This window comes from Gossypium arboreum, chromosome 11 (assembly GCF_025698485.1).
Source record: "Gossypium arboreum isolate Shixiya-1 chromosome 11, ASM2569848v2, whole genome shotgun sequence".
Classification (NCBI taxonomy): domain Eukaryota; kingdom Viridiplantae; phylum Streptophyta; class Magnoliopsida; order Malvales; family Malvaceae; genus Gossypium; species Gossypium arboreum.
The window spans coordinates 84,078,189-84,097,378 of NC_069080.1; the positions used below are offsets into that span (position 1 = coordinate 84,078,189).

Genomic DNA, 19,190 nt, shown 5'->3' on the forward strand with positions numbered 1-19,190 from the left:
TCGGCGAAAAAATCACAGTAAAAAACCAATAGTGGACGTGTTGAGGGCCGGACCCCTCAACAGTAGTGTTATTAATTGGACAAATGCGTAGGGATTTAATTTCAAAAGTTTTAAGAATATAAGGATTGGGAGTAGAATTAGACCTTACAGTTACAGATATGATATAAAATGAAAAGCAGGGGAGTATTATATGTAGAGGAAAGGGAAAAGAAAAAGGAAGAGTGTTATGGACAATGATGGTTTACTCAGGGGAAATGGAGGCTTCACTTCGTTTCGAAGGCAAAGCAGCGGTTTGTGAGTGCACCAGTATTGACCACAACACTTGAGAACTTCCTCGCATGGGCATGACTTCACATCCTTGTACAGGATGTATATACCTCTTCCTGCACCTCAAACGAGTTTCGATTGAAGGCGATTCCAGAGCCTCTTGAATGGGGAGAAGAGGGAACGAAACACTCCATTTGGAGAAGTGAGTCTGGCACTCTTTAACTCATTGGTAGGTGAGGAGTTGGAAGGAAATTAAATACAAAAGAGGGGATTTAAAAAAAGACAATGTAGGTTTGCTGAGAGAGGTTAGTTGTGCGCTTCAAATTCTCCATGTTTCCTAATTTCCACAGCAATTATGCAATTAAATTTCAACATGTTATAATATCTGGGTGGTGTGTCTTTGTCACGCAAGTTCTATTATTTGATTTAACCCCAAATTGTAGTAACCTCCTTGTAGGGTCATAGTTTCACACTTGGATATATATATATATATACATATATATTTATGAACAAAATATGAATGAGTAATAAAATAAATGTGAGAAAGTTGAAACCTAAACAATTTGAATAAGCCAATGCCTCCTCTACCGTGAAATGGGTATGGGCTAAAAAGCTAAATAACTACAACATTATATATATTGAAGGTAAAATGAAAATAGAAGATATGTCTGCCTAATTTGTCAAATAGCATTTGGTTAATTACCTCAAGAAAGGATTTCAATTGAAAAGTGAAGTTGAAGGTTTTGAGCAACCTTATATAATTTTTTCATCTTAATTATTTAGCACTGATGTTTATTTAATAGATTTGGGACAAAATGTCATTTATAGTTAACATCAACTAAATTGGAACCCAAACATACATACATACATATATATATATATATATATATATGACTGCTGTTCAGCCATCATTGAGTGCCCGAATCCAGCCTTTCTTGTCCATCTTCCATGTAATAACAATCTTTGGTCCTCCCACACCCATCTTTATTTCGCATATTTTTTTAGCTAAGAATGAGGTAAATTATGAACATGAAGACAACTCTATTGCAAATTATGAACCCATGCGAAAATAAATGGTTTAAATCTTCATATTTTCTTTTAAAATTTTATTTAAATTTCTTCATTGTTGATTTAGCATTTCTTTTAAATGCAAAATAACTTTTTAATTAATTTTATCAATTTAGTTCTACATGAAAATTTTAAATTTTAGTTTTCCAACTAAAATCCTATTTCAAAAATTATGAAAATATAAAATTTCTATAAAATTTTAATTTTTATTGAAAATATGAAAATATTTTACTTTTTAATTTTAAAGAATTCCTATTTTTTTAAAAGGTTAACCATGACAGTGGCAAAATTGCGAGATAAAAATATTTAAATAATAAATTTAACACTTAAAGTTTATATATTTTTATTAATATGGCCCTATTCTTTTCGTTAAATTTGATAATTAACTTATTAAAAAATGTTAAATCATTTTTCTTTAACAAAAATACTAACTAGAACATTATTTTTCTAATGAAGTTGATATAAGTAAATTTAACACCCCTGACTCAACCTGGTTGCCAAATCTAAATGCATGACTCCGTTACATTGCCGAAGCAACTCAAACTATCTCAATTCATTTCATCAAATAATATGACATTCCATTGAGAGCACTAAATATGACACCCACACTCAATCCGATCATTAAATCTAAATGTGTGATGTCACATTATGTTGTCGAAGCGACCATCTTAATTTATTTCAACAATTTTGGCATTCCATCATAATAATTTCCATACATTCACAACTATAAACATAGACATGAGTAATCAATATTAAGTGATCTATTTAAAGTATTTCAAAGTTAAATGAAATCAATTACGAAGTTAAGATTTGGATCCGAACTCAATGTGTCAAATTCAACAATGTATATTAAGACATTGAAGTTCATGTCTCAAGACTTGATCCCGAGACATAGCTCTCCTATATCATACCCCTAGCTTTGATGTTTAAGTCTTAAGGCAAGAAACAAGTCACCTAACAATTCACGTATACTTTATGCTAACATTACATTATTTGTCTTATGTGGACACTTATAAATATCTAAAAAATATAAAAATTAATCAAAATTAAAAAAAAATTTAAAAGGTTCATAAATATTCAAAAATATTAGCATAAAAATACACATAAATTGCGATGCAAACTATTATGTAAAAAAAACATTTTAGCCCGTATCTCCGTTAAACAAAATTAATTTTACTCTTTTTAAAAAAAGTTAAGGGTCAAAATCAGCTTTTCTTTAAAAATTGAATGCCGAATTTAGCTCAAAAGAAACAATAAAGTTCAAATTGACAAAAATAAATAAATAAAATTAAATAAAAGATATATCCTTTAAAGCGAAATTTGTACAAGATCTAAATTTTAATTTAAAAAAAGTATAAAAACCTTTTACACATTAAACCAAAACCAAAATAACAATGACATTAAACCAAACCAAACCAAAATAACAATGATACAATTTTGATACTAATTCAATTTTTTTCCAATATTAGTACGCAACAGTTAATATCAAGACAGTACCTGAAGAGCTCTTCTCGATGTTTCAAGATAACGAGGACCATTATTTGCCAGACTGAGTGTCCTGTAAATAACTCCATGAGTGGTAACCACAAAACTTGGTTCATCAAGTCAAATATATACTATCTAAGACTGCAAATCCAGCTGCAACCCCTCCTTCGTTCGATGATGATACCTTGGTCCTCATCAAGTAGCCACATTGGTCATTCATGATGACACTCTCCTTGTTCCTGCAAGTGCAAACTGGTGACTCTCCGGTGCATCCAAAATGAGAAATGTTGAGAGTAAAAGGGTAAAGCTTTAAAGATGTGAAATCCATTTCAAATGACGTTACCAGACTCTTCATTTTCCTGAAGTATCATTTTAGATATTTGTGTTCGACACATAACACATGGATATATAAATATGACCTTCCAAAGATCCTATAAATATAAGGAAAAACTTTGGGCATATTAAACCTACCCATGTTGGTTATATACTCACATCCAACACTTGCACCTGAATCCGAGTAACATAATTTTGAATATTTTCTTTTCCTTTTATTCCCATTCGGGATTGATAAGTAAAGGGAGAATTTAACACAATTTGTATGTAAACGACACAAACTGCAGTGAAGGGGTGAAACTTACTACTAAGATATACCTTAAGTAAGCACTGTATACCCCAAGCTCTGATATGGCATGATCTTTACGACAAATGCCATCACGAATCAAAAATGTGGGAGAAACAGCTGGGAAAATCCTCTGCATAAGTATATAAGCAGCATCTTCTTCAGACCCTTCCTTTTGCAATCGTAGAAGGGTTTCTTTCACATCATCACCATAGATATTGTTCCCTGAAGTGGAGCCGAAGACTCAATTCTCAACTAAAAGAATAACAACAATGAAGAACAATATTTATATTCTAAAGTTTTTAAGATATAGAACCTCCTCCTTCTCTTTGGGGCTTCATGACAAATAACTCAGGTTTTTCTATTGCTTTCTTGGTGATGTCTGAGTCAACCAAACTCCACAGTCCAGCAAAGCACTTCCGCAGTTTGGCGGTATCCTCTTTGCTCTCAAGGAACCTACATGCATGGAGAAGAGAAAAATAAAAGACATACAACTCGAGGTAATTGCTCACTAAAAATTTAGACTAATATTATTGCACTATCAAGAAAAAAGCACGCTATAATCTTCCAATAGCCTAGCTCCAAAAATTTTGGAGTTGCCACTTTTTCCCTTGAATAAACAGTAAATGCAATGAAGTTTTGAGATTTCGTGTGAAAGGGAAAAAAGTTTACTACATAATTATAAAGCTAAGCAACCTCTAGTCACTGGCAATAAATCTTTCAAGAGGATGTTTCTAAGTCTAACTCAGTTAAGTGATAAATCCATTGATAACTTGGGTAGAATATTGCTAAAACATTATTTGTAGAGAAACTATAGAATTATTTACCTCTCAAGCACATTAGGTTTTGCAAGTTCTTGTTGAATCTTCTTAGTTCCTGCTAAATGATATGATATTGATGGGCACTTGATAGCTGAAGATTGCTCCATTAGCAGTCGAGCTCTCCACTCCTAAAAATTGTAAATGTAACAAACACATCAGAGGCACAAACAGGAAAAAAATAAGTCTAATGATGCTGTAATTGGCAAAGGTGAACACTTCACAGTGTATAAAGTCTGAAAATGACAAAAAAAAAAAAAAAACGAATCCATCAAAGTCATACTAGTGATAGTGGCTATTTTAGAATAACATGAAAAGCAAACCATCAAAATCGTGTGTGTGACAAGGAGCAAAAAGAAAAAGGTTGAATTGCTTACTGATTCTGAAGGATAGTCAATAGGTGCATACCCTGCTCTAAAATAGACAACTGCAACTGCTTGGCCACCTCTACAGGTGCAAGAATTTCAGACATTAACACAGGAGGCTGGGCATGCTAATTCTAGAATCTAATAAGAAAAATCAACTCCATGCAGTAGTATGAAGATACATACACAAGAAATGTGCCATCAGGCAGAAGTTGGCCTTCGCTATCAATTTCAGCCAGTGTTTTCCTGATAGTTCTCACATTATATGTGATACCAAGCTAAGGAATGCAATGCCAAGTGAGCTTGGGATCAAAGCTTTCTAACTTATAATAATAATAATAATAACGATCTAAACATGTTTACTACAAAAAGGTTTTACCATATTTGTTCAACCAATAGACATAAAGGTTAAAGAGGATATCTTTCCTTCAACACTGTACAAAGCCAATGCTGGTCATACATATTGCGTTCTTCAGTCTGAACAACAATCATAGCTACAGCCCTGTACACCTCAAAAAAAAGATATTATAAGCAGCAACATGACTTCAATGGTTGCAGGAAGACAAGAACCATCAGGGTATATTCTTTGAAAGTTAACCTGGGGTTATTATATTCAGTCCAAGCTTTAGCCAATGCCTCAGCAAACTGCCCAGTTGCAGTGTTTCCTGGGATCCTTTTAGAATCTAAACCAAGGTCTTCTCCATAGTCATTAAGTAGGGTCCTGCAAAATGACTAGCAATGGTTGAGAAAAAACTTGTTGATAATTTAGTTTGCTGAACAATGCATAAGCAATTCAGAATATCTTTCAAGCTTTTGCATCAGTACACCAACAAATATTTCTATTACTCCTTTATGCTGCTATAATTCAAATATTAGGGGCATAATGAAAGTGCAACATTGATATTAAGTTTCACACCTACAATGATTATGTTTTTTTCAATTAGGGTTAGCAGTAAACATAGGCTAATGAAACTTTCTCTAGTAATTGATCACTACCAGAGTAAAAACCCTAACAAAGAACCTTGACTATAATTATAAGACATCTATGCCTCAGATTTTTCTTTGCATGGTAAAAGAACACAGTACCTAATTCCCCAAAATTAAACTCATTTGAAGTGACAAGAACAAACACGCACCATTTGAATGCCTTTCTCAATAAGGTTCCTTCAATATGGAAATTACAGCACATAATATTCAAACTTAGGCAAACAAAAATGAAGTTATGATGGAGATACTTAGGTAAAATGTTTATTGGCTCAACCTGTGAAGGTCAGTCACAAGACAACCAAGACCAGCAAACGAAGATGAAATTGTGTTAAACTCTATTTGGAGGAGTAATTTAGTTTTCTCATCAAGCATGTAATCTGATCGATGCAAACCCAAGCGAATTTCCTGTTTCAAAAACTGAATATGATTAGAATCTTACGTGTAATAAAAACAAGGCATTGATTTCCACATTTAGAGCAAATCATTTGGAAAATATACGAAAACAATTTAATATGTACCGATGATTGACCCTATAGTACTTGTTTCATCTTACAAAAAACATAATATCACTAAATCTTTCAAAAAGAATTCCATTCTTATAAACAAGTTTTACCAATCTTTAACACACCAGGGAAAGATAAGAGCTTATTAAGTAGCTTCTTGTTCTTAATAGGACCTAGTTTACAGCTTATTGCAGAAAGGAAAATTGAAACACTAGTTGAAAAAGTGACAAAAGGTGAGATGAACGAAAGGGAGGTGCACAGAGATACTAGGAGTACATCTCAGTCTGGACATTAAAACACTCCACTGCCTAAATCAAAATGAATCCTTCCCACATTATTAAAAACCAAATATCCATAAATGTTACCCACTTACCTCTTTCTTGTTCATTTCTAGTATCTTGGAATGAATGTCTAAAAGTCTAGAGGTAAAAGCATCCACTTTTTTTGTCCTGCAATGTTAAGCATTGACAATATCAACTTCAAGCAAACAGTATTCCCACAGGACAAGTTGAATTATGATTCAGAAACTTGCACATCACTTAGTTGCAGTTATAAGAACAAAGCCTGTGCATAACAACAAAACCATTGAGGGAGAGTGAGAGCATACCTAGCTAGGGAGTCTTGCAGAAACTTTCCATCTAAACTTACACGATCGATTAGTTCATTGAAAATTGGAGCTAGTTCACATGCTTGTTTCCAGTAAGATTCTGGAAATGACGTGGGCAACAAAGCAATTGGAGCGTGCACCATGCCAACACCAGGTAGTTTCCCAGACCTCTGCAATTAGACCCAGCCCATCGAATTCAAGCACACAAAAACAAATATAACTCACACCTTTAACTTAGAGCATCTTTCCCTAACTCCCTAAATTCAAATTATGATGTCAACCAGATGTAAAAAAAATAGTAATAATAACATCAAAAGATGGTGACAGAATTGCAAACGAAATTCATTTCAATGAGAAGAATCCTAGCAAAGTAGTGGGGATGAAAATGAACCAACAATTACAAAATAATAGGGCACAATGATGATTTTAGGACGATCATATTTACTACAGTTAACAGTTGATGGACTAAAAAGTTCCATAAAATCAAAACGCAAACAAATTGTGCAATTTAAGTTCAAATTTTGGCTTCTCGTTCACCGAAAAACGAACATCAAGAATGAAATTGCTTCAACCATATTCTTCCTGTAGTTTTTTTTTCTCAGTTTAACATACAATTATCAACATGAACGCTGAATATGAGGGTAAATACAGAAATTAAAAGAAAAAAAGAAGAAGAAGTAAGTAATAAAAAACTAATGTATGGTAAACCTGATCATTTCTGTCACCAACAAGAAGGCCATGAAGAGAACTCCAAACAAGAGCATCATATACAATCTTTTGAATCAAGCCGTCATCAATACCATGACGATCAACAATGGGTTTTCCTGCTGCAGCAATACCCTTTTCGATTTCCATCTCCCCAGCCACTCTTGCGCAGTTTAAAGTCCCAATTTTTAGAACAGCAAAAGGCGATTGTTTTTTTGTGGGAAAGAGAGGCTTTTGCCGGTTGGAATTGGAAAAAGAGGTTGTTTTTGGTTGTGCTATAAAAGCAGTAATACAAAGTGAGTCAACCGAACAAGAAGAAAGGGAGGAATGGCCAACACCCATTTGGACGCTTTTCCTGGTGTCATTCGGAAATACTAATAAGGAACCGTATCTGAAAAAGTACGCTAGTTATGGGAATAATGGTAAATGTGTAAATACTTTGATTATAGGTATATTAAATAATTAAACGTTATCTTTAAAATTAATAATTAACAACATAAACCTACAAGTTAAATTAAAATTCATTTTAAAAATAAAATATTTTTCTCACCAAATTTTATATATATATATATATATATATATACACTATTAGAAATCATACCACATGTGTATATATATAAAACCATAAATTTAGAATACAAGTGCTTGTTTTAAAATAACATACAATAAAAGATTTTAATGTTTGTATTGAGAAAATATTTTTTCTTTTGTTTGTCGCTTGACACGGGTTTTCGTCTGTCGCTTCACACGAGTCTATTAAAGTTCTAGGATTTTATTTTCTTGTGAGTTTTTGTGAGGGTTTTTTGTATTCATGTGCTATGGAGAAGGAACTGGCTAATCTGAATTTGCTTGATGAGGAGGAAGATGTGTTTAGGGAGGAGGCCCCAGTGGTGGATAATGAGTACCAGTTCTGTCTGGTGAGGCAATGTTTAACAGATAGTGCGGTACATTTGTAACACCCCTACCCGTATTTATTGCCGGAATAGGTACGAGGCATTACCAGAGTTTACTGAACATTTTTAGATAATTCTGAGTCATTTATTATTCATATTTTGAAAATAATCATAACGTCTCTTTATTGGGCCCTTGAAGCCCCAAACATACATTAAAAACCAACCGGAATTAAATCGGGATCATAAAAAAATTCGCAAAATCTTAAATTTTATTTTCATCTAAGTACTTACTATTTCAATGCTTCTTATAATTAAACATGTTACCATTCAATCAATAGCTTGACACTTGTCTAAGCGTCAAGCCACATCATTGTTAGTATACTTGCACATATTTCATATAAATTCAACATTGATATACTTATTTTCTCGACAAGTCACACTTGAGTTTAATAATTGTCTTTACTTGCATAATTTCCTTGTATCAACATATCAAAGATAATCATATATGTACATGTCATGAAACATATCATTCTCTTACCGTTTCTTCATAAGTATATATCAATCATTTCATTATATCAATATTTCATGCTCCATCATTTCCATATATTTTATGTATATTTATTCCGTAAAGTTTATATCAAACTAAACATAAATTATATTCCATGTACTTATTCTTATTTCGTTTATCTATCTTCATAATTATTTCATATAACTATTTTGTACATATATTTCCATATGACCAATTCTTGTAAACATTTCACACAACCATTTTATATAACCATTCTCCATCTGATGCATATTACCTGAATATCAATTGTTCAATAGATGTCATCGCGTCTCTCATCCACGGTCTTATTTATCTTTGACATGATGCCATAGTGTCTTTCAACTATGGTCTTACTCATTTTTCGTCATGTTGCCATGGTATCTTTCAACCATGGTCTTATTCATTTCATATCACGTTGTCGTGGTATCTTTCAACCATGGTCTTATTCATTTCCGTCATGTTGCCATGGTATCTTTCAACCATGGTCTTATTCATTTCATATCGATTGCCATGGTATCTTTCAACCATGGTCTTACACATTTCATATCGAGAGCACACTCCATGAACCTCATCCTTGCAGCGGGATTACCGGTCGAGCTAAATCCCGCAACGACAATTACTCTAATGAGCTTGGATCCGAATTACGGTCAAAGCTAAATTGACCTAATTGATTACCGTCTGGCTAAATCCATTTTCCACATATTCTTCGGAGGGCTATATCGGTAGGATCACCCTTCCGGCTAGATCCTTTTTACCGTCAATTCCTTCTCAGAGATCCATTGAAATTTCCTTTCATTCAACCGGGATTTCTTCCCCTTTTTATCAAATATATCAATGTTTCATATATTTTCATACAATGAACTTTCAAATCATATTCACATCAATAACATACATTTCAAGCATTTAAGAATATAATTCAAGTTATACGAACTTACCTAGCGAAATTGCAAAAAAATCAAGATTCAGGGACATTTTGGTAATTTACCATTTTCCCAATTTTCACTCGATCTTAAATTGACAATTTCATTCAATTTATTAATTTGGATAATAAAACAATTCATTCCCTTCAATTTGGTTATTTTGACATTTTTATAAAATTGCCCCCTGAAGTTTTACTTTTATTCAATTTAATCCTTAAGCCTAAAACATGCAAATTAGCCATGCTAGCTGAATATTCATATATATTTTCCTCCTCCTCCTCCTCCTCTCCATTCCACATCCTTAATGTATATAACACAATTGGAAGTAACATCATCTATAATTTTTATTATTTACTTTTATGAATATTCAAACTGTCCATCTATGTCATAGTCACTAAATTATTTATATCTAGAGCTATAGAGCTCCAAATTAAGATCCGCTAATTTTCCCTGAAACTAGACTCATATATATTTCTTCCATAAAAGTTTCAGAATTTTTGGTTTAGCCAATAAGTACAGTTTATTCTTTAAATTTACCCCTATTCTGTTGTTTGACAGTTCTGACCCTTCTTCACTAAAAATTAATTATCTCCTCTTACAGAATTAAAATGATATTCCTGTTTATTTATATTGAAAATAGACTCATTAAAGATTCTAAAAATATAAATTTAAGCCCCTAATTATTTCTATCCAATTTTTTATGATTTTCAAAAGTCAGAACAAGGGAACCCGAATTCATTCTGACCTTGTCTCAAAAAATTCATTATATCTCATGATTTACAAATCCATTACTTACATCGTTTCTTCTATAAGAAACTAGACTCAATAAGATTTAATCTCATATTTTATTCATCCTATAATTCTATTTCTAAAATTTTTGGTGATTTTTCAAAGTTAGACTACTGCTGCTGTCTAGAACTGTTTTAGTGCAAGATACTAATTACCATGTTATAACACCCTTATTTTCTTTTTCTACACCATTTCTCATCACTTTCTCTTATTTTCTCTTCACTAACATATCAAGAACATAGGACCTTATGTAAGAAAACTCTACTATAACATTATTTCCATGATTTGTTAATAATAACAAACTTAAAAACATATTGAAATCTTGATGTACTTTCCTTTTCTTATTGACTTCAATCTTTAACTTGATTTTTCTCTCTCCTCCAGCTTCTATTTCTTGAATCCAACTTGATATTCTTGCTCCCCATCATCTCCTTGCTATCTTTATCTCTTGATGGCTATGGAATATTTTTCAATTTTTAGGTGAAAATAATAAATTTTTGGAGGAATGACTAAATTGTAAGAAAAGGAAAACTTTCTTTCTTTCTTCTTCTTCTCACGTTAGTTGCATGAGAAAGGTGATCATATCATCCTCCCCTTTCTTTCCTTTCATATATATATATATTAAATAAAATAATAATAAAATAATAAAATATCATTTAAAAATTAATTTTTATTTAATTTATCTAAAATATCTCCAACATCATCATTGTCTCTAGATTTCTCTCTCTTCCAATTGACCATTTTGCCCTTTGTAATCTTTTAAAATTTCATTCTTGAGTCATCACTTAATTTGGTAAAATTGCAATTTAGTCCCTCATAATTCTTCACCTATTCAATTTGGTCCTAATTCATCAATTTTCCTTGGTTTCTAGATCATTCCACCCTTAAAATATTTGCACTATTAGTCCTTCAACTTTTCATATTTACACTTTAATCCTTCAAATTTTGAGTATTTACTCTTGGGCCACAAAACTTTTCTCACTTTTACAATTTAATCCTTTCTTGAATCAATATGTCATAATATACTTCCCAATATTGACATAACTCAAAATTTCCCTTTTTGTCACTTTATTTCCTTATTTTACTATATCACGGATAATATTTTACTATAAAAATTTTCGAGGTATTACAACATTTCCTTTCCCTGCATAATATTATGGCTAATTTGTGGTATCCCATTTGGGGGATTTGTATTTCTAATCTAGGTGAAAGAAGGTATCTTTTTCAATTCTTTCATGCTGTAGATATGAATAGAATGCTTTCTGGAACCCCATGGTTTTTCAACAATCATTTTTTTATTTTGCACAAGATTTAGTTGGGGGAAAACCCACTGTTAGTTCTGTTATCTTCAATTGAGTTTTGGGTTAAGATACATGATTTGCCTCTAGCTTTAATGTTCGAATCAATGGCTAAACAGTTTAGGAATTTCTTAAGGTTGTTTCTTGAATATGATACATCAATACAAGTGTTGGGCATTCAAAAATTTATGCATATCAGAATTAAGTTGGATTTGAACTTGTCGTTGAAGAGAAAAAAAAAAGGTTCTGGTTGGTAAGGACTGTGTCTTTTATGCCCGTTTTTAGTATGAGAAATTGAGTTTATTTTGTTTCAGTTGTGGCAAACTCGGTCATGGGGAAATTTTTTTCCCAATCAGAATCAGAGTTGAACCTTTTAAGATAGTTTTTGGGTGGGGTATTTCTCTCTGTACGGCGACAAGAAGAAGAACCTCAACCGTGAGTCAATGGTTGTGAGAGGTGGATGGGTTGTTTTGCAAAATAATGGATAAGGAAAGTGGTATTGTTGGCCAAAATTTAATGGAGGATAAGGATTCTCAGCGTACTTGGAGGGGTGAGTTGGAGCAATGTTTTCCAAATCCTAATTTTATTCCTTTAGGGTTTGGAAAGGAAGCATCAATTATGGGAATTGATCATCGATAAAGTATGGATAGTAGTGATATTAGTTGGGCTGAGAATGAGAATGGGCCTATGGATTTGGTTTTGGATGGTGAGAATGATCTACTTTATACTTTGGAATGTAAGAAATGCCAACGTTTGTAGGAGATGTAGTAGTTTTATCAGAAAATGATATCGAGAGAGGTATCAATGAGAAATTGGCTAGCTTTGTAGGGCAGAGCAACTAAAAGCAATGAAACTTCTAAGTTGGAATGTTTGTAGTCTAGGGAAACTACAAAATGTTAATCGACTTAGGAACAAATTGAGAGCCATTAATCCTCAAATTTTGTTTCTTATGGAAACAAAGCCCAATTCAAAAAAGATAGGAGTGATCAGAAGGAAATGTGGATTTGGGAATGGCATTGATATAAGGGCTATAGGTTTAAGGATTGTATTTGGAATGGAGAGGTAACTCTTTAGTCACTATGAGGAGCTTTTCCCAATACCATATTGATGTTGATATCCAAGACAATGAAAATGAAAAAACTTAGAGATTAACGGGGTTTTATGGAAATCCCGATGAATGTAATAAATGGTTGTCGTAGGAGTTCTTAAACAATTAAGTCTCGAATAGTCTACCCCTCAGGTCAGAATGACAGATGTTTGAGTTTCGAACGACTTTGGAAGATTGTTGGTTGAGTGATTTAGGATTCAATGGTAGGTGGTACACATGGGAGAGAGGAAGGTTTTCTTCAACCAATATATGGGATAGGCTTGATTGAGAAGTTACGAATTTGGAATAGTAGAGTCTATTTCTAGGCTATTTGGTAGAGCATTTGAGCCACTAATTTCAAACCACTACTCGATTCTAGTGGACACAAGGGGAAGAATCCAGGACGTTCTTGATTGTGACTTTATTAAACTATCGATAATCAATACACAAATGCATCAATCCATCTTTTTTCTTAACAAATAACATAGGTGCGCCTAGAGAGAAACAGTAGGTCGAACGAAACCTCTATCTATCAATTTTTACAACTGTGCTTTTAATTCTTTTAACTCAGCCAGTGCCGTTCTGTATGGAGAAATCGATATTGGAGAAATTCCCGAAACTAATTCAATAGTAAATTATACTTCTCTAACTGGCGGTAACCCTAGCAACTCCTCTAGAATTACATCCACTAAATTACAAATAGTCAAAACTAATTCCAACTTTGATTTTTAAGATTTGGTATATAATATATATGTTAAATACGTATCATACCCTTTTTGAACAAATTTCTGAGCTGCCAAAGTAGAGATAATATTGGTGAATCTGTCTAATCTATCTAATTTAACTCTGACTATTTCACCATTTTGACATTTCAAAATAATTTACTTTCATCTACAATTCACAATTGCATCATGCATAGTCAACCAATCCATGCCGAAAATCACATCAAACTTATCGAACAACAATAACATCAAATCAGCCAGAAAGTTGCAATCCCGAATTTTCAGTGGGTAATTTTTACAAACTTTATCAACTAACATAAATTGACCTATCGGATTAGATACTTTAACTACAAATTCAGTTGACTCTACTGGTATTTTTTTATATGTTACTAATGTAGTGCATATATACAAGTGTGTTGATCTTGGGACAATCAAAGCATAAATAGTAACATTGAAAAGAGAAAATTGTACCAATAATCATATCAGGTGTTGTGGCATCTTCTCGAGCTTGAATCGTATAAGCCCTAGCTGGTGCTCGTGCCTCCAATCGATTCCTTCGCACTGCTTCACTAACTCCTCATTTCCATTATTCTTCGATGGCCTACCTTTAAAAGGTGTACTCCCTGATCGAACCTTTTTGGGCAACCTTGGAGAAAATGGTTGAACGAACCATATTTAAAACATGACCCTTTCTTTACCAAGCACTCTCCAAAATGTTTCTTACCACAATGTTGACAATCTGGCTTGTTTATGTTACTGACATTGCCAACACTAGCTGTTGGGGTAGCCTAAGGTCTCGAGCTAGCTTGGTTCCTTCAATCTCTCCCAAAAAATCCAGATAAAGCTGACATACGACTACGAAATTCTTTTATCTTTTTTAAAAAAGAGGAGAACAATTTTCCAAGTTGTCTTTTACTCGATTCTCGAATTTTTTAATCTATCTTTTTCTTTGATTTGTTAAGATCATTCCCTTTTTGCACCCTATCTACTAACACAACAAACTCTTTCAACTCTAGTATCTCAACCAACAATTGAAGGTCTTCATTCAAGCCATCTTCGAATCGGGTACACATAACAACTTTTGATAGGATACATTCCCAAGCATACTTATTGAGCCTAACAAACTCTTTCTCGTATTCAGTTACAGTTCTATAACCTTGTTTCAATTCAAGGAACTCTTTCTACTTTTTATCGAGATATGTTGACTAACATATTTCTTCCTGAACTTAGTTTGGGAAAAGTGACAACTTACACAAACTTTCAGTACCATCACTATCAAAGTATTCCACTATTGATATGCTTCATCTTTTAACAAAGAAATTGCACACTTCAGAAAATTGTTGGGAAAACACGACAGCTCATCAAAAACTCTGGTAGTATTTTCTAACCATAAGTCAACTTTTTCTGGATCGTCCTTAACCTTACTGCGAAATTTTTCAACCTAGTATTTGCGAATTTTATCAACAGAAAGCTTGTTGACACGTATCTGTTTCAAACCCTAAGAAATAGGGGCAGTTGGTTTGGTTATGGAGTATTACAGAACAATTTGAAACATTTAACAACAAAATGAACAATTAATCAATTTAAAATATTGACATTCAATTCCAGTATTCATTCATATCATAAATGCCTTTATGACCTTAAATTGAATTTACGGGGCCTTAAAAATAGTTTGAGAATAATTAGAGACTAGTTTGAAATAAAACACAAATTTTAAGAAAAATTTGAAAATTATGGAAACAGGGGTCACACGACCATGTGATTAACCGTGTACAATTCAAAGTATGGGTCAAAGTCGTGTCCAGCCTGTGTGCCCGCTCGTGTGAGTATTCGAAATAGGATCACACGATTGTGTCACAGGTCGTGTGCTAGACCGTGTGTGTATTCGAAGTAAGGTCACACGGTCGTGTCACTAGACCGTGTAACTCTCTGAGACTATGTGGACCAACTTACACTTAAAATTTAAAATGACATACGGTCATATGGTGTGGCAATGTATGGTGCACAGTCGTGTGACAACCCGTGTCCTAGGTCATATGCTAAATAACCCCTAATGCAAGCCAATTCAACAACCCTTTTTTACCTACCAAGACAAACCATCTCCAAACATATTCACACATTAAAACGCAATCAAACACATCTGAAACATGCCAAAATCAATCAATCTAGGTGCCTAACCAATGTGCCCTTATTGACACCACAATTCATTTGCCAAATTAAGCCAAATCAAACACCTATCACACACCAAGCTAACTTGCATTTAAATTTACATTCAACAAAGATAATCACATACCTAACTTATTATTCATTCATACCATTCATATCTCCTTCTAACAATCACACAATTTCATCTCAAATCATCACCTTAAATATATACTTAACACTACTGAAATATTCTATTTCATCCTATCTATTAAACAACATTTATATCTATCATTATAAAACATCAACTGAAAGACCAAAAGAATTTACAACCATACCATAAAACCAAAGTAACCAAACATATATACATGACCGCAAATTATTACCAAATCAAGTACTAAACATAAACAACATGAACAAGCTAACCAAAAGATCCTAATAGATGTCATTCATAACCAACATCATATGACCCAAAATATCTACCAAGATAAGAGATGGTAGTGTGTATGCTTTGACTTAACCTCTCAATCAACTAAGCTTTTTTTGATTTACAAATAAATGTACAAATAATAAACACATAAAGCTTAGTAAGTTCGAATAACTGAAAACATAACTTACCGAGTAAAATTACTTTACATAAAACATACATTATCTCAAATATCACTTACAGTCATTGATTTCGATTCACATGGAAAACTTTAGATCATTAATAAAATAACCATTCAATTTGTGGTCTTTTCCGGTTACTTTATTGCTCAGAAGATGCCATGGTATCTTTCAACCAGGGTCTTACACAATCCCAAAGTGGTGCCATAGTATCTTTCAACTATGGTCTTGATTCATTCACCTTTAATGCCATAGTATCTTTCAACTATGGTCTTATTCATCTTCAGGTATAGTGCCGTAGTATCTTTCAACTAGGGTCTTACCCGTTCTGGTTTAATGCCATAGTATCTTTCAACTTTATTGTCTTTCTCATTTTGGGTATAATGCCATAATATCTTTCAATCATGGTCTTTCTCGTTTCTCAAATCAATGAATCCAATCACCAATTTATGAATATATATATCAACTTACATCTCATGACCAAATGAATTACTTTAGTTAAATTATGAATTTAGCTCAACAAAAACAATTGTGATGACAAATATGAAGACTAGTCCGAGATTTTAGATTTTCCACGATTTAAGTCTGATTGGCCTATTTCATGAACTACATAACAATTTTTAGTCAATCAAATAATTAAAATATCTTACATAATTAATTCAAGCCATATAACCCTTATCAATGTATATTTATCCTTACATTTTTAACCTTTATGCAAATTAGTCCTTAAACTCGAAACTTACAAATTAATCACTTTTAAAGGAAAACCATGCTAGCCGATTTTTACCTAGCTTCAATTCAGCCCACTTTTATCACAATTTCACTAAATTTCCATGAAGTTTTTCTACTTTAACAATTTAATCTTTAAACATTAAAAACTACTTTACAAAATAGTTCTATGTAACAACCAAGCTTAATAATCTACCCTTAAACCTAAAAAAAAACTTCAAACTCATCAATGACATAATTCAAAATATTTAATAGTTTTACAAATTAGTCCCCGAGTTAGCTAGATTATGCTAAAACGGACTCAAAAACAAAAAATAAAAAATAAAAACGGGATTAAAATACATACCATGCAATAGTTTGAAGCTTGGTTGAATATCCCCTAACTAAAATGGTGGTTTCAGTTTAAAATAAAACAAAATAAGGAAGATGACGGCTTTCCATCATTTGTTTTGATTAATTTAATTATTTAATTATCAATTTACTATTTTACCCTTATGATTTTAACTTAGTAATTTATAAAACATGTCCACAATTGTCCACAATCTATCTATATGGTTTATTTACCATCTAAGTCCATTAATTTACATTTTCATAGCCATTTAACCTATTTAACTAATAGAAACTAATTTTTGCAACTTTTACTATTTATTCCTTTTTACTTAATTAACTAGCTAAACATTAAAATTTATTAACCAAATTAATACGACCCTGATATAACTTTATAAACATTAAATAAATAAGAAAATATTGACTTGCTTGTTAGAATTGTTGTCCCGAAACCACCGTTTTTAACACCACTGAAATTGGATTGTTACAACGATTGAACATTTACAATTTAGTCTTTGGGCCTTAATTAATCACATTTTCGGCTAAATTAACCAAATTTCAATATATTTTTATAACACCTCCATAAATATTCCTACTTAATATTTACGGACTCGATTTATAGAAATGGGGTTCCGAAATCACATTTTCCAACACCATTGGAAATTGGGTCAGTACATAAAGCTTATGACGAATACATACAGAATTTTTCACGGAGGTCAACTGATTAAATGAGGGCTTGTTTAACCCACTTGAGCTGACCCGATTTGTGGAACATATGAAGAAGCCCATCTACTTAAAACGTTGGTGGCCTAGTGAAACAGTTTGGTAAAACTAGATTAACCATATATTATAAATCTTAAGGGATAAGATTGTATAAAGTTTAAATCATTTAGGACTCTCTTTTTGCAGATATACACTAATCTCAGTTGTTGATGTAATTTGATCTATACTGTTGGATTTGGGAGAGCTTAACAAGAAATATAGCCCTCGCCTTCATTTGTAGTCACTTGATTGTTGAGTTAAAGAATATTTTTAGAACATTTACTCAAACACTTGGTGTGCTATTATCTTATTGGGGCTTTTACATTCAATTCAAGTTCCTTTGTCTTTTTGAGTTACTTCCTTTTTTATTTCGATGCTTTAAAAAATTTTCGGAAGAATTCTAATATTTCAAGAATACAGTACTTTGATAGAAGAATCAGTAAGGTCACACAATTTATAGACCAAGTACTAACGCATAACAGTTGCAAATAATTTATAAGGCTTAATAGCGTATAAGGATACTTCTTCAAATCTCACAAATGTTTGATGAGTTATTGCTTTCATTCAATGATAAATTTAGGTATTCATTGAGTTGAAATTTAAATAACTCCTATCCTGCATTTATTCTTCTCCACAAGAATCTCTTAGTTTTAGTTGACCAATATTTATGTCATCTTATGCAAATGATTAGAAGTGAGGTTAGGAATCTAGATCCTTCATTTTTTTTTAAAACTTGATTGAAATTTAAAAATACAAATTGCTTGTTTTGAAAAGTGAAATAGGAATTTCAATTTTTATTTTTTTTAGCATTATCAGACTACATGAAAATTTAGTATTATTTTTGGTATTTGCATAATGTTGATTGAAATTAAATTCTAAATTTATGGTTAACTTATTATACTAATCCTTATTCGAATTCTATATAGATGTAAAATTCCTGCTTT

General features: G+C 32.3%; 1 protein-coding gene across 1 annotated transcript; it reads right to left on the reverse strand.

Annotated features, from left to right (window-relative positions):
• Positions 1-2,623: 2,623 nt before the first annotated feature.
• Positions 2,624-7,826, reverse strand: LOC108470560 (glutathione synthetase, chloroplastic). Its single transcript, XM_053022203.1, has 12 exons — positions 7,428-7,826; positions 6,720-6,889; positions 6,486-6,561; positions 5,884-6,014; positions 5,221-5,343; positions 5,040-5,124; positions 4,809-4,885; positions 4,635-4,704; positions 4,267-4,388; positions 3,756-3,895; positions 3,472-3,664; positions 2,624-3,059 (listed from the first exon to the last, which is right to left on the reverse strand). The coding sequence occupies exons 1-12, from the start codon at positions 7,764-7,766 to the stop codon at positions 2,936-2,938; spliced, it is 1,650 nt and encodes a 549-aa protein (XP_052878163.1). The 5' UTR covers positions 7,767-7,826; the 3' UTR covers positions 2,624-2,935.
• Positions 7,827-19,190: the final 11,364 nt, after the last annotated feature.

Coding starts and splice junctions, on each gene's coding strand:
- LOC108470560 (XM_053022203.1), bottom strand. CDS start 7,766: ATGGGTGTTGGCCATTCCTCCCTTTCTTCTTGTTCGGTTGACTCACTT. Junction 5,125..5,220: donor ACTGAATATAATAACCCCAG/GTTAACTTTCAA, acceptor TGAGGTGTACAG/GGCTGTAGCTATGATTGTTG. Junction 3,665..3,755: donor GCCCCAAAGAGAAGGAGGAG/GTTCTATATCTT, acceptor GCTCCACTTCAG/GGAACAATATCTATGGTGAT.